Source organism: Lactuca sativa, chromosome 8, assembly GCF_002870075.4.
Source record: "Lactuca sativa cultivar Salinas chromosome 8, Lsat_Salinas_v11, whole genome shotgun sequence".
Taxonomy (NCBI): Eukaryota; Viridiplantae; Streptophyta; class Magnoliopsida; order Asterales; family Asteraceae; genus Lactuca; species Lactuca sativa.
The window spans coordinates 3,600,001-3,617,210 of NC_056630.2; the positions used below are offsets into that span (position 1 = coordinate 3,600,001).

At 31.0% G+C, this 17,210-nt stretch overlaps 1 protein-coding gene across 1 annotated transcript in view; it reads left to right on the forward strand.

The window, feature by feature from the left end:
* The window catches only part of LOC111920972 (disease resistance protein RUN1), a 15,947-nt gene extending 1,516 nt beyond the window's left edge, over positions 1 to 14,431 (forward strand). Inside the window, exons 2-5 of the mRNA XM_023916546.3 lie at positions 1 to 498; positions 587 to 799; positions 12,742 to 13,563; positions 13,663 to 14,431. The exon at positions 1 to 498 is cut by the window's left edge and continues 580 nt beyond it. Coding sequence (XP_023772314.1) covers positions 1 to 498; positions 587 to 799; positions 12,742 to 13,563; positions 13,663 to 14,217 — 2,088 coding nt within the window. The 3' untranslated portion in view covers positions 14,218 to 14,431. The remainder of the gene's footprint in view (positions 499 to 586; positions 800 to 12,741; positions 13,564 to 13,662) is intronic.
* The last annotated feature ends 2,779 nt before the right edge of the window (positions 14,432 to 17,210 follow it).

Below are 17,210 nucleotides of genomic sequence, written 5' to 3' on the forward strand. Positions count from 1 at the left end.
CAGGGTTCCATGCCTATGGAAGATTATGAGCAGCTTTCAAAAGAGGTGGTCTCTTATGCTGGTGGGCTTCCATTAGCACTTACAATTCTTGGTTCTTGTCTGTGTGACAAAAACATTCAGCAGTGGAGGAGTGCTTTAGCGAGACTACAACAGATCCCTGATGCTAATATTCTGGAAAAGCTAAAAATCAGCTTTGATGGACTTGCAAATGTTCAGAAAGACTTGTTCCTTGATATTGCATGTTTTTTCCGGGGGTGGAAGAAAGACAGGGCAATGGAGATACTTGATGCATGTGGTTTTAATCCTGTTATAGGAGTAGAGGAGTTGAGACAAAAGGCTCTCATAACTATTTCGGATGGAAGATTTAATATGCATGATCAGGTGCAAGAAATGGGACACTACATTGTTAGGGGGGAACATCCTAAGAATCCTGAAAGACATAGTAGAGTTTGGAAGAAGGAAGATGTTCTAACACTATGTGCTATGGATGCGACAATGGTAATCGTTAAGCTAGTTTTTCATGATATATGTGTATAAACAAACACTTTTAATTCAACATTTAAACCATTTTACTCATCTATCATAGGAACTTGACAAGATTGAAGCAATACAAATTGATTACAGTAGTTTTGGAGTACATGAAGAACCTCCTCCTATTGTTGCAAACATAAGGAACCTTCGGTATATCAGATGGAAAGGTGATCCAATCAATCATTTGGTTAATAACTTTCCACCAAGGGAACTTTGTTGTCTAATATTGCGTACAGGCTTGCAAGACCATCTTTGGAATGGTTATAAGGTATTTCTTATTGTTTATCTAATGCATACAATGAAAACAAAGTGCATGATGAATTATTGAGTTGACTAATCCAGATAGTAAACTTTAAGTAGTTAAAAGGATACGAACACACAATTATGTCATCTATTATTGGTGTCATTAAGCAACTTCAATATATATATATATATATATATATATATATATATATATATATATATATATATATATATATATATATATATATATATATATATATATATATATATATATATATATATATATATAACCGGCAATAGTATGGAAAACATGAATAACTTTTTGTCTAAACATAAATACAAAAACTGCTTTATTATTATTTTTTAATTTTAATTGAAATAATATATTCTTAATTTGAGAAGATTTCAATTTTAATCTATCTTTTTGTTCATTAATAACCATTATAAAACATTGATATATCACCAATTTGGATTTAAAAATATTTTATTATTTTGTTTTCATTTAGTGATTTTAGATATATAATTAAAGAATCACACTTGAAATGATTTATTTATTTGAACGGCTAACATACATAGTTACACACCCACTAAATCCTATTTGTAAACTATTTCATTGTCAATAATAGCTAGAGTACCAAATGTGATTTGAATATTTTGTGTGTAGGTATCAAGGTGTTGGAAAGGTGTTCCTCTTCTAAGGGGTTGAATTCAACCCCTTAGAAGAGGAACACCTTGACAAAGTATTCAAATCACATTTGGTACTCTAGCTAGACAAGACAAGGACGCTATTGGACTTTATTTAACTTGACCGAACATATTGTCTAATATCTAGATAGCTTTTGATAACATAGCACATGATAACAAGACTATCAAAATTATCGTATTACCCTTACATAGAAAATCACCACACAAATAATATGTCTTAGAATCTAGATAGCGTTTGATGACATGGCACATGATATCAAGACTATCAAAATTATCATAGTACCCTTATATACAAAATGACCACATAAACAATCTGGATAACGTTTGATAACATAGCACATGATAACAAGACTATCCAAATTATCATATCACCCTTACATAAAAAATAATCACACAAACAATATGTCTAAATAACTTTTGATAAGACCACCCCATGATGACGAGACTATCAAACTTATCATGTTGTCCTTACAAACAAAATAACCACACAAACAATATCACCTTAAAAAGTAATAACAAGCATCCTGACAACAAAAAACGTAACCTATGTGACAACATAAGACGTCGCAATTGATGCCCCTTGTCGTTGCTAATACCTTTGGCGACGACATATCGTCGTCAACAGGTTATCACTATTACCTCGTAGCTAATACTCATTTTTCGTCGCAAATGGCGTTTATATTCCGGCCACCGGCCATAGTTTTCCCGACTACTCTTCCCGGAATCAGTAGCCGTCGCAATTGGTCAATGTCGTCCCTAAAGGTGTCACTGCTAATCTTTTTTTTTTTTTTTTTTTTTTTTTTTTTGAAATAACAATTTATTTATGATATTAGTTTATATATATATATATATATATATATATATATATATATATATATATATATATATATATATATATATATATATATATTATAAAATGTAGATTTGATAAAAATACAAAAATAAATACATACCACATTACATAAAACATCAAATATACCACATTACATAAACTATCTAATAAATCCAAAATAAACATAAAATATATTATCCATAAACTATCTAATAAATCCAAAATAACATCCATAACATAAAATAAGAAATACTATGTGTCTTGGTCTTTCCCATCACTGTTTTCCTCGTTATTGACTTGGTTCTTAAGCGAGCAGATAATATCTCCAATTGTCGTCACAAACGCCGGGTTTTGAAGAAAAGCGTTCACATCAAAATCCTACAATTAAGTAACAAGCATATTAAGTCACTAACAAATTAACAAACGATCAAACTATCAAACTATCAAACTATCAAACCACCAAATAAATTAAGTCGTTAACAATTTAACAAACTATTAAACCATCAAATCAGCTAAGTCTTTAACAATTTAACAAACTACCAAACTACCAAAAATTACTATAAATGCATCAAGTTCTTAACAATATAGCAAAGCTACCAAATTCTTTAAGAGTTTAACAAGGACATGTGTTGGTTGCGGTGCTTGTGGCTGTGACTGCCATTGGAATGGAGCACTTGTACCCACTACAGAAGGAGGTTTAGGCCCCATGCCTCTCACCTAACACCTTCTCAAATATTGCGATCCAATCAATGGTGTCTAGATCACCACTCGGCTATATGATGAGTCTGTAAAGCAACCTCAACAACTAAGGCATTATGTATTTCACAAAGATAGTCAATATAAGTTAAAACTAACAAAAATAAATAACAATCTACTTCATTTTTAAGTAATAATAACTTACATATTGGTCTTCAACCAAAGGATCAACAAATTCCCTTTTTTTATTCGTATGCCCACGATGAAATGCTTCAAGTCTATTCAAATTACGTTTAACATTACAAAATATGTTATACTTGAATACACATTAAAAAATATGTTATAACTGAATAAGCATTATTGTAACTTACGTTCTTAAAACAAGCACTACTGTAGCTATACGTCCATCTACGATTCTTAACTACTTGCTTCTTCTGACCTTCTTTGTTTCCAGAAGATCATTTATTGATGTTTTTCTGTTAAAAAAATGGTCAATAGCATCACTCTAACGCTGCGAATCCATAGCCATAGGGGCTTGAGCCCTTGCTGCCTCCACATCCCCTTCAAAACCAACCAAATGAGTTTTTGTTGGTGATTTTATCACCAAATATATTTTAGTGTAATGGACTTAATAAGTGTTTCAAGAATGATGTTTTAGTTATGATACAAGTTAGGAGGTGCGAGAGTGCACACTTGTATTTATTAAACAAGGACTAAATTGTCATTCTTGAAAGATGAAAACTGTTTTTCATTTATCTGTTGTTTGGATAAATTAGGGAAAACGCCATATATTTTGAAACACAGAGAAAACGACGAATGCTTCTTCTTCTTCTTCATCTTATCAAAATTAATTATGATTTTGTGCCTAAAATCAAAATTGTTGCTTTAGGAATTATCCCAGTTTAGATTTCGTGATACCCAAGGCATAGAGGGTCGAAATATCAAACAAGGAAAGTGTTTACACGATTCCTGTTTGTGATCCAGATTTTCCATAACCCTATTTCGAATTCTCCAACAGTTTTTGCGACCTCTATACCGCACACATATCTGATTGTTCAGTGATGCCTAATAAACTGAAGCCATGGGATCATTTGAAATCGCTCCAAAATCAAACCATGTCTACAAAAAATAGAGAAATTAAGAACTAAAACAAAATTAAACATAATAAATATATATAACTTTATAAATAATTTACCGAAAGATACTCGAACATTCTAACCCTTTAGGCTTCAGAAACTTCTTTCCATGTGTCCTTATCAAAACCGATGTTGCGCCACATATAGCTCCTAACCTCTCGAATGAAACATTCGTATACTTCCCCAATCAACATGTGAGTATTTATGTCAAATATTATCTTTAGAGATTGGTTGCCACTAAAAGTGGTGTCCCTAATACTTTGTTTTCTTGTTGTGCCTCTTTCTCCATCTAATTAATATGAAAGATTTAACACACACACACACACACACACTCTCTCTCTCTCTCTCTCTCTCTCTCTTTCTGTCTTATATATATATATATATATATATATATATATATATATATATATATATATATATATATATATGTGTATGTATATTACACACATATAAAAGTAGGTTACCTTGAGATTCCAAAAAAGATAGAGATCTTGAGATTCAACCTTAGCCACATATTTCTTATTTTCCGCTCTAACGTTCAAGTGTATCGGCGTTAGGGGTGAGCAGTGTTCTAAAAGGGGCGCGCCAAGGCGCACCATGACGTGAGGCGTGGCTTCGCCGTTATGAAAAGCTTCATAATGTTGTTGTTAGGCGTGGCACATGGCAATGCGTGATATGGCGCACCATGGCGCGTTATGGTGCGTGTTTTTTCGTTTGTGACACAGTTTTTTGCTCTTTGTTACGTCTTTTGAAATCGGAGATACAAGTATTGTGGTTTTTGTTAACTTTTTGTTATTAGTTATTGATCTAACACTTCTAAAAGTAGTTATATTTAATATAAATTTATATTTATGTGGTAATATAATTTTAAATTAATACAAAATCGTCGCCTTACATCACGCCTTGAAAAACGCCATGGCTCGGCATGGCTCATTAAGATTGAGGCTTAGCCTTGCCGCCATGCCACCCCTCAGGCCATTTAGAACCTTCGGGGTGAGCAAAACCGAACTCGAAAACTCAAAAATCGAAAAAAATCGACAGAACTGAAACTAAAACCAAACCCAAAATGTCGGGTTTGGATTTAAATTTTTAAAAACTAAAATTGGGTTTTGGGTTCGGTTTTAGTACCTCAAACTGACCCAAACCGTTGAGTTTGAAACCAACCAAAAACCAAACCTTTGGGTTGTAAAACCTAGAAATCAAAATACACAGGTTGGGTTGGGTTTTACCCCAAAACCGACCCAACCCGACCCATGCTCACCATAACAGGTGCGACGAGAAAGTTATAATCATAAAGGATTATACAACGTCTCCTATTCCTTTTCCCCTGCCACCTTCCCCACCATGACAACCGCCACCGCCACCACCAACCGACCCCACCACTGCCACCTTTGTGACCTCCACTACCGCTACCTCTGCTACCACAATCTCCTCTGCCACCAACCACCATAATAATATATGATTAGTCACTTTCTGAACATACATATATGTGTAATCAATTATGATTAGGCATATATGTATAAATATGTATAATAATGATTATACGTCCCCACCATATAATCATTTATGAGGCTGTAGTTGAATCTTAAAATCTATATTCAGAATCTCAATGGAACCATTATATATATATATATATATATATATATATATATATATATATATACATATACATATACATATACTTATAAAAGAGTAATTTTATTTGCACCACATGCATTTGAAATCTCTATGATTTTTCAATTTCTTTCTACTAATTATTATAAATTAGTTAATAATGTTAAATTAATACAAAAACTAAATTCTAATCATAAATTAACTAAACTACAATATTAAAATATCATATTTTACTTCTATTTATAAAGTTATGACTTTAATTTTCTGACATATTCAAGTTAACTTATTAGTTTAGATATGTTGTCGTACGTGAGCAATTGTCATTTTTAAGCTACAAATTTTGTATAATTTATGCTTTTATGCAAAATAGTTAAATTATTAATTTCAATATAATATTGAACGGTTAACTTAAATCAAAATTTCAGTTAAATTTGAAAACAATTGAGAGACTATTTTATAAATAGTTAAAAGTTTTAAATCATATTGTTAAACATATATTGTAATCCTAAATTAACAAAAAAAAAACCATGAAACTATCTTTTATAATCATTAAGAATTTTCAAATAAATAACATAAAAATAATTTGCAATAAGAATATTTATAAGTAATATTATATAAAAGCTATAATGTTATCTTTAAATTTTGTATAATTTATGAATTTATGAAAAATAGTTAAACGATTAATTTCAATATAATGTTAAACGGTTAACTTAAATCAAAATTTCAGTTAAACTTGAAAAAACCGGGAGACTATTTTATATATAGTTAACAATTATAAATTAAAGTATTAAACCTAAATTGTAATCCTAAATTAACAAAAAAAAACCATGAAACTATTTTTTATAGTCATTAAGAATTTTCAAAAATAACTTACAATAAAAATAGTTAAAAGTAATATTATATAAAAAATAATAATGTTATTTCTAAAAGCAAAAACAAGGTTTGTTGTTTTAAATAATTACAATCAAAGAAACTAACAATATTCATCCGATAAATTTTAAAAAAGTTAAATTTCTAAAACCAAATTAAAATAATTAAGAGTTTCCAAATACTTATTTTAAATAACTTATGTAACACCCAAAGTTTTGAAGGCCAAGAAAGGAAAGAAAACCTTAATGTTAAGGGGCGACTCGGCGAGTCCAAGGAGGAACTCGGCGAGTCCGAGCGGGATCCGGGTCGAGGAGTAAGTGACCGACTCGGCGAGCCGGCCAAGTTGACTCGGCGAGTCTGGTCTGTGCGAGGAAAACCCTAAATTCGGGACTTGGGGCCTTTATAAACGCCTTAACCTCCTTCCTAGGGCCCCTTTACTGCGTCTTGCACCCAAAGCATCGAACCCCAAACCCCATTGTTGCCCATTCAAGCTCCCAAGCCATATTGAGTGATTTGAAGGAAGAAGAAGAAGGGGAAATCATTGAGGCTTCAAGAAGTGGTCTTGGATCTGAAGATTTGGGGAACATTTCTGAGTATCTGAAGGTAATAAGTTGTTTCTCTATTTTAGACCTTCTATGGTTGTGAGATTTGGGGCTTTTAAGGCATGGTTTGCCACCCAAGTGAGCTAGAAGCCGGATCTGGAGTTGCTACTTCAGATCCAAGTGTGTTATGAGCTGGGGAAGCATAAAGTATCAGCTCTTGAGTCGATTTTGGAGCCCCTTTGGCCTTAAACCCTAGTTTATGGTGGACTGTGCCTAGATCTCCTTCTCTACACGTAAAGTTGGCAACTTTACGTGGGGAATAGGCTTGGGATGGGTAGATCTACAGTTTGGAGTCCATGCATGACTAGAAAGTCCTCTGCATGTAAGTAGATCCGAATGGACTCGACGAGTCCTTCGAGTGGACTCGGCGAGTAGCATGAAGATAAGGAGGAACTCGACGAGTGGGATGAACAGCTTGTCGAGTCGGATGAAGATGGGCATGAACTTGGCGAGTTGGATGAACAACTCGACGAGTTGGATGAAGATTGCCTTGTGCTCGGCGAGTCTGTTCTTAGACTCGGCAAGTCAGGTCGCGCAGTCCCAAACCCTTCGAGTTAAGACTCGAGTCAGCGAGTCGAGCAAGGAATCAGTGAGTTGGACAGGACAGGATTCGGGAATCAGTAGACTCGGCGAGTCAGGGGCTGACTCGGCGAGTCAAGTTGTGATTGGAAGGACTTTGAGCATAGGGACTCGGCGAGTCAGTAAGTGGACTCGGCGAGTAGGGTTGACCTGGAAGGTTGACTTTGACAAGGACTTTGACTTTGGCAAGAGTTGACTTGGTTGACCTTTGAAGGTCAGTTACACTAAGTGTTATGTTGATATTGGTAGCTCGGGGAGCTAGTGGAGCAGCAGTTCGGAGTCAGTGGTCAGGTAGCGGTCAAAGGGATTAGCAGCAGCAGTTCAACAATATCAGGTGAGTTTCCCTTTGTATGAATGGGTCTACGACCACAATGTCGGCCCATGTAGTTATGAGTAGAAGACCCAGGGGTTAGCCCTAGGCCCAGTATGCTAGTATGATATTCGGGACGAGGTCCAATGATAGAGGGCGGGTGCCCAAGTAATGGTTTAAATGATAGTTTATACTTGTTGTCTGTGTGATACTTGTATGTGCCTTGTAGGGAGGTGAGTGTGGGCGAGGTCCCGTATCTCACCAATAGCAGAGTGTGGATGGTGTTCCATATCTCAGTAGCAGCGGATCAGGGGCGAGGCCCAAGTTAGGGAAGGAGTGAGGGTGGGCTGGGCCCGTATCTCACTATCACCAGGAGTATGGACGAGGTTCCATGACTCATCAGTAGCAGGACATGGGCGGGCCCCAGAGATAGACGAGGCCTTAGAACAAGATCCGTTAGTATGTATTTGGCTTAGGTGATGTGATGTGATATGTTTATGTGCTATGATATGATAGTGGGCGGGGCCCTGTGACAGGCGAGGCCTAAGTGAAACAGATCTGTATCCGAGCGGGGCTCGAAGCCAGGCGGGGCCTGGAGCGGCGGGGCCGTTGTAGCGGGCGAGGCCTGAGGTAGGGGGCGAGGCCCAAGATAGGGGGCGTGGCCCAGTATGTGCAGTATGTGGCTATGCATGGCATGTGGTAGGGTGGGGAACTCACTAAGCTTCGTGCTTACGATTTTCAGTTTTGGTTTCAGGTACTTCCGGTAGCGGATGATGGAGCTCGGGATGATCGCATGACACACACCATAGTTCAGACAGCTTGGGAATGTTTACTCTAATAACGAATATGTATTTTGGAAACTAATACTTTGTTTATGCTTTGAAATGATGAATTTGCTTAACGTAATATTTTATTAAAAGAAATTTTTAGTCTTGAATTTTGGGACGTTACAACTTACAACAACAATAGTTAAAAGTAATATTGTATACAAAAATTATATGGTTAACTTTAAAAACAAAAATAATGTTTGATGTTTTAATTAATTAAAATGATATAAATGAAAATCGTCAGCAAATAAACTTTTTAAATTAATTAATTGTAACAACAACCATAAAGATCATTAAACCATATATTATATTTAATTTTATTCATGAGTAACCTATAGGTAGAGGTCATTGACACAACTGGAATTATAAAATTTTAAAATATGTCTACATTATAATATAATTAAGAACAAACAATGTTTATACCAATTTATTATAAGATTTTTTATATAAGAGCTAACATAAACGTCATTGATATATTTAAAAAAAATTGTAAAGATTTCAAATATATTGTTGTATTATGCACAACGCGCGGGTATTCGTCTAGTATACTTATAAAAGATGGTTTTTTTACTTGCACTATATACATTTAAATCCTACATGACTTTTCAATTTCTTTCTAATAATTATTATAAATTGGTTAATAATGTTAATTAATGAAAAAACTAAATTCTAATAAAAAATTAACTAGACTATAATATTAAAATATCATATTTAATTCTATTTATAAAATTATGACTTTAACTTTTCAACATGTTATAGTTAACTTATTAGTTTAGATATGTTGTCGTACATGAGCAATTGTCCTTTTAAAGTCATAACTTTTGTAAAATTTATGATTTTATGCAAAATAGTTAAATTATTAATTTCAATACAATGTTAAACGGTTAACTTGTATCAAAATTCCAATTATACTTTTAAAAAATTGAGAGACTATTGTATAAATACTTAAAAGTTATAAATTATAGTGTTAAATCGAAATTGTAATCCTAAATTAACAAAAAAAAAAAAAACAGGAAACTATTTTTTATAATCATTAAGAATTTTCAAATAAGTAGCTTAAAAATAACTTACAATATGAATAGTTAAAAGTAATATTATATAAAAATTATACTGTTTTCTTTAAAAACAAAAACAATGTTTTTTTTTTTTTATAAATAATTACAATAAAAAAACTAATAATATTCATCAAATAAATTGTAAAAAACTTAAACTTCTGAAACCAAATTAAAACAATCAAGAGTTTCTCAATACGTTAATTTAAATAACTTACAACAATAGTAGTTAAAAGTAACATTCTATATAAAATTTATATTGCTACCATTAAAAACAAAAATAATATTTGATGTTTTAAATAATTAAAATGATATAATTAAAATCTTAAGCAAACAAACTTTTTAAAATTAATTAAATAATTACAAAAACTACGAATATCATTAAACCATATATTATATTTAACATTATTAATGAGTAACCTACAGGTAGAGTCTATTGAGACAATTGAGATTATAAAATTTTAAAAGATGTCTACATTATCATATAATTCAAAATAAACAGTGTTTATACAAACTTATTATAAGATTTATTATATAAAAGATAACAACAAAATCATTGATATATTAAAAAAACATATATTTGTAAAGATTTCAAATATATTATTGTATTCTGCGCAATGCGCAAGTATTCACGTACTATACTTATAACATATGCATTTTTAGTTGCACCATATGCATTTGAAACCACCATGATTTTTCAATTTCTTTTTAATAATTATTATAAATTTGTTAATAATGTTAGTTTAATGCAAAAACTAAATTCTAATCGTAAATTAACTAAACTACAATATTCAAATATCATATTTTACTTTTATTTATAAAATTATGCTTTAAAATTTTAACATATTATAGTTAACTTAATAGTTTAGATATGTTGTCGTACGTGAACAATTTTCATTTTAAATTCACAACTTTTATATACTTTATTATTTTTTGCAAAATAGTTAAATCATTAATTTCAATATAACATTAAACGGTTAACTTAAAGCAAAAATTTCAGCTAAACTTGAAAAAATTGAGAGTTTATTATATAAATAGTTAAAAACTATAAATTATAGCGTTAAATCGAAATTTTAATCCTAAATTAACAAAAAAAATCATGAAACTATTTTTATAATCCTTAAGAATTTTCAAATAAATAGCTAAAAAATAACTTACAAGAAGAATAGTCAAATGTAATATTATATAAAAAAATTATAATGTTATCTTTAAAAGAAAAACAATGTTTGTTGTTTTAAATAATTACAATCAAAGAAATTAATAATATTCATCAAATAAATTTTAAAAAAGTTAAATTTCTGAAACCAAATTAAAATAATTAAGAGTTTCCAAATACATTATTTTAAATAATTTATAGCAACAATATTTAAAAATAACATTATATACAAAAATTATATTGTTACTTTAAAACAAAAACAATATTTGATGTTTTAAATAATTACAATGATAAATGTTAAAATCTTAAGCTAATAAACTTTTTAAAATTAATTAATCATAACAACAAATATAGATTTCATTAATCCATATATTATATTTAACTTTATTCATAGACAATCTGTAGGTAGAGGCCATTGAGAGAATTGAGATTATAGAATTTTAAAAGATGTCTACATTATCTAATAATTCAAAACAAACATTGTTTATACCAACTTATTATAAAATTTAGTATACAAGATATAACAACAACGCCATTCATATATTTAAAAAAACATATATTTGTAAATATTTCAAATATATTATAGTATTTTGCGCAATGCATGGATATTTGCCTACTATACTTATAAAATAAACATTTTTACTTGCACCACATGCATTTGAAATCTCCACGATTTTTTAATTTGTTTCTAATAGTTATTATAAATTGGTTAATAATTTTAAATTAGTGTAAAAAATAAATTCCAATCATAAATTAACTAAACTACAATATTAATAAATCATATTTTACTTCTGCTTATTGTGAAATTACGACTTAACCTTTTAACATATTATAGTTAACTTATTAGTTTAAATAATTTGTCGCATGTGAATAATTGTCATTTTATAGTCACAAATTTTGTATAATTTATGATGTTTTTTCATTATAGTTAAATTATTAATTTCAATATAGTGTTAAATGGTTAACTTAAATAAAAAATTTCAGTTAAACTTGAAAAAACTCGATAGACTATTTTATAAATAATTAAAAGTTATAAATTATAGTGTTAAACCTAATTTGTAATCCTAAATTAACAAAAAAAAAAAACTATGAAACTATTTTTTTATAATCATTAAGAATTTTCAAATAAATAGCTAAAAATAACTTACAATAAAAATAGTTAAAAGTTATATTATATAAAAAATTATTATGTTATCTTTAAAAACAAAAAGAATGTTTTGTTATTTTAAATAATTAGAATCAAAGAAACTAACAATATTTTTCAAATAAATTTTTAAAAAGTTAAATTTCTGAAACCAAATTAAAATAATTAAGAGTTACCAAATACGTTATTTTAGATAACTTACACCAACAATAGTTAAAAGTAACATTATATACAAAAATTATATTATTATCTTTAAAAACAAACACAGTTTTTGATGTTTTAAATAATTACAATGATAGAAATTAAAATTTTAAGGAAATAAACTTTTTAAAATTAATTAATCATATATACAACTATAAATATCATTAAATTGTATGTATGAATAATAAAATTTTCGTTACATCACCTTGATATATTTATACTTGTTTGCGTTGTATACAACAGTATCTACCAAATTTGAAGATAATGGAACTTTGGTATTTGGATAACCTAATCATGACACCAAATTTTGATGGACTTCCCAAGCTTGAAAGATTCATTCTTAAAGGATCTCCACATTTGAAAGAGATTCATTCATCGTTTGGAGGCTTGGACAGGCTTGTTTGCTTATGTATAGTAAAGTGCGAGGGTATAAAGAAATTTCCATCCATTACTCGACTACAAAAAATCGAGACCCTTTCATTTGCAGGGTGCCCTAGACTTATTGAGTTCTTAAAGATCCAACAGAAGATGGACAATTTGGGAGATGAAGACATGAGCTCTGGTGGTGCTTGGGAGTCACCCAACTTAAACCACATAGTGTTATGTTTTCTTGGCAGATGCTTAAGAGATTTGTGTCTGGGCTTGTGTGGTTTTGGAGATGAAGACATCGGCTCTGCTGTTCGGGAACGATTATCTTTTTCTTGCCAATACTTAAGAAAGTTGGATTTGAGTGGTTGCAATTTGGGAGATGAAGACATGATCTTTGCTGTTTGGGAGTTACCAAACTTGCAAGAACTTGATCTATCACACAATAAGTTTTCACGATTAGATTTTATTCTCATACGAACTCCGCGTCTCAAAATTCTCAATATGTCAGATTGCATACGCCTTGTAGAATTGTCAGAGCTCCCATCAAGCATAGCTATTCTTAAAGCAAACAATTGTAGCTCACTTGAAACATTTGGAGATATTTCAAACTGTAAATGGCTGTGGAAAGTCTCGTTTCGTGGGGTCAAAAAATTACGTGATCCACCTAATGGTACATTGCTAGACTCCATGCTCAAGGTTTGGCTCTACGTTCCTTTGGAATTTCAATCTTTATTTATTATATAAACCCAAACATGCAGAAGAATCACGACTGAATGTGATTTACATGTATGACAGGGAAATGCTTTTAATGATTACCGTATCAGTGTCACTCTTCAACACAATATTCCAAAGGGGATTGTTGGTAGGCTCTTACGAGGGAACGCATTTTCACTGCGTCATCTTCCATGTAATTGGTACAATGAGTTTTGTGGGATCTTAATTCACGTTGTTACCTTCAAAGTATTTCCAGAAATTCATATAATCATCAAGCAGGAGGTCGATGAAGTTTCTCGATTTGAGCTTCAACGGGAATCTAGTGAAGAACTGGAGTCTGAATATGATGGAACAAAGACATATGTGGGATATGTTTCCTTTAATTCATTGAGGGGCATTGCATTCTTGAATTCAACATACAATGTGATTTTGATTTCTCTACGCCAACATGGGTTTCCTGTTGGAGCTGCGGATAGAATAGGAGCTGCACTCGTTCCTAAAAATGATCAGGTGCAAACAACAAAAATCGAGACAGATTGCTCAGAATTTTGGGATGAAGATCATTTTAGACCCACATTTACGATCAAACAAGATTCAAAGTCATATATTAATATTTTATGGAGACCTAATCATTAGGACAAGATTAGGACACAACATCTAGCAAACTCATATAGATATCTTTCCTGCTTTTCTCTTTGAAGGATTGCTCTGCCGCTTTTGTTTTTTGCTTCTGGCTTGGTAGTTTCTTTTACCATCATTTACTTTTTTTTCCTGCATCTGAGTGTTGTTCTTTTTCTTTCTTCTAATAACAGAATCCTTAATTAGAATATATATGGATATTTCAACATAACTTAGTGCGGTGATTGAAAACTTATTTAGAATTTATAGTTTTGAATTTTGATCATCCTTATTGTTTTCTATCAAGAAAGACTAGAGTATAATCTGATACTAATATAATGTATATAACATCAGTTTTTAGATTTGTCCACACTCCACAGTCAAATGTCATAATACGTAAAATATATTCTTTTTTGTCTAATTTCATATATAAACTTTTGTATCAAAGAATTCATATTGCTTATAGAATGATCATTCAAAAATTCGATTAATTTTACCATTATAGTGCATTGTAATCACCTCTCATCCCTATAACAATTTCTAAAAAAGTTATTCATTTTAAACCACTTCTAATCACCTCTCAATTCTATAAATAGAAAACTGGTTTAAAAATTGAAAGTAAGATCAAACGAAGAAATACATATGTACCCTCAACTATTGATGGTCTAGTCTGTCATTGTTCTTAGAAACTAAATTATCAATAATCAAATATAACAATTTTACAGGCATATTTAGGAAGTTCTGCCTATGTTTGAGAAAATTACAGAAATGGTCCCTGTATAAAATTATAATTTATCTATTGGTCCCTATGTTTAAGAAAGTTACAGAAATGGTCTTTGTAAAGTTATCTAATGGTTCCTATGTTTGAGAAAATTACAAAATGGTCCCTGCAGAATTATCTAATGGTCCCTATGTTTGAGAAAATTACAGAAAATGGTCCCTGCAAAATTATTTAATGGTTTCTATGTTTGAAAAAATTAAAGAAATGGTCTTTCTATAAACTTCATAATTTATTTAATGGTCCCTATGTTTGAGAAAATTAGTTAAATGATCCTTGCAAAATTATCTAATGGTGCCTTAGTTTGAGAAAATTACAGAAATGATAACTGAGACAAAATTATATAATGCTCTATGAGTAAGAAAAAATTAGAGAAATGGCCCTATGTAATAGCAAAATTTTAGAAATTGTCCATGTATAAGAAAAAATTACAGTAATGGTCCCTGTGTATAACAGAGTTTCAAAAATGGTCCATGTATAAAAGTAATATTACAAAAATGGTCCCCATAATAGCAAAATAAAATAGACCTTGTGTAATACCAAAATTACAGAAGTGATCCCTTTGTAAGACAAAACTACAGCAATGGTCCCAATGTAATAGCTATTTCAGCAGGGATAGTAATTGTGAAAGGGGTAGAGGTATGCATTGAAGAGAAAGTTTTTTTTAGAACAGATAACACACCCACTATCATCTCTTAAATCTACACCGCTTTGTCTACAAAGAGACTTTAAGGGCATCTTTCCGTAAGCTCCTGATACCGCTAAGCTATAAGCCCTTTTTGAAGAGAACTTTAGTATTAATTTTAGGACTACCCCTTTCCTTTCTAGGTAAGATATTAATCGCAGCGACAATGGAATTTCCATAATGATTGAAGAGACCTCGGACATTACTTGCGAATAAAAATTCTTGTTGTGCCCCAAAAATGGAGTTTGTTTAGAATTATTAACCGAAAGAATCAAATGATTCTGTTGATATATTCGATTGATTAAACGTTTCACAATTAGTAAGCTGGATTTATTGTCATAACCTGCATTTTCCAACAAAATCAATCTAGTTAAACCATGATCATGAGCAAGTACATAAATATACTCCTGAAAGATAAGTGGATATAAGAAGTGGTGTTCTTGAGATCTATCTAGCCCTAAATAGCTTTGGAATTTCTCCATTTGAAATTCTATTTAAATGAAAGGTAGAGGATTTTGGGGGTTATCAAATGATACATAGTGCGATACAGTTAAAACAAGGTATTATAGTACAAACCGAATAGATACCTCGGATACAGATAAACTTATCAACAGATTCTCTAGCCTCTCTTTTTCCATTTCAATTTCAATATTTATGTTCGTTTTCATTATAGGATAACAAGATGATTAGAAATCCTTTACTTTTTTTTCAACCCAATCGCTCTTTTGATTTTGGAAATATTTTTATCAATATACTGTTTCTTATACACACACATGTCCATTATGGAATGGAGAATGGTAATATTTAGGATTCATTAAAAAATCAAGAATACATTCCTGGGAGAAAGCCTTCCCGTATTGGGCACTAATATTTTTTTAACGTCTAATTAGATCGGGTAATCATTCAAATTAAGAACAGAAGCTCGTTGCTTTTTCTTTCCCTATAATCAAAATGAAATTAATTGAAGCCGCGGGGCCCTATCCATTTATTAATTCGACCCAACTTGAAATTGACTTCGGTTTGCTCCCTTACACTAATTTAAAGAAGGTTTTGTACCGAGCCGGAATAAATTATTCTTAGAACTTTTAATTGATACGACATGCTATTTTTTCCATTCATTCCCTTTCAGGATCAGTCGTGGTCTTCCAAACTTTACCGATGGTATGGATGAATCCCTCGCTTCATCTAATGTGTAAAAGATCCTAGCCGCACTTAAAAGCCGAATACTCTACCGTTGAGTTAGCAACCCAAATAGAAAACGAGTATGTAGATACAATCAGAATAAAACAAAATGATGAAATAAAAGCATTAAAGTACGAAATCAAAAAATATATAAAAAAAATTAGAATCTATTTGGAACATAAAATTGACTAAATCAGATGAAAAAATAAAAAATTTTCCGATAAAAAAAGAAATAAAGAAATCGAAAAAATGCTAGACCATCCCCTATTTCTATGTTATCCACCTTTTTCAATCAAAAATGCGGGTATCAAAGCTAATCCAACGAACCCATAATTTGAATCAACTAAGGTAAAAAAATCAAATGGG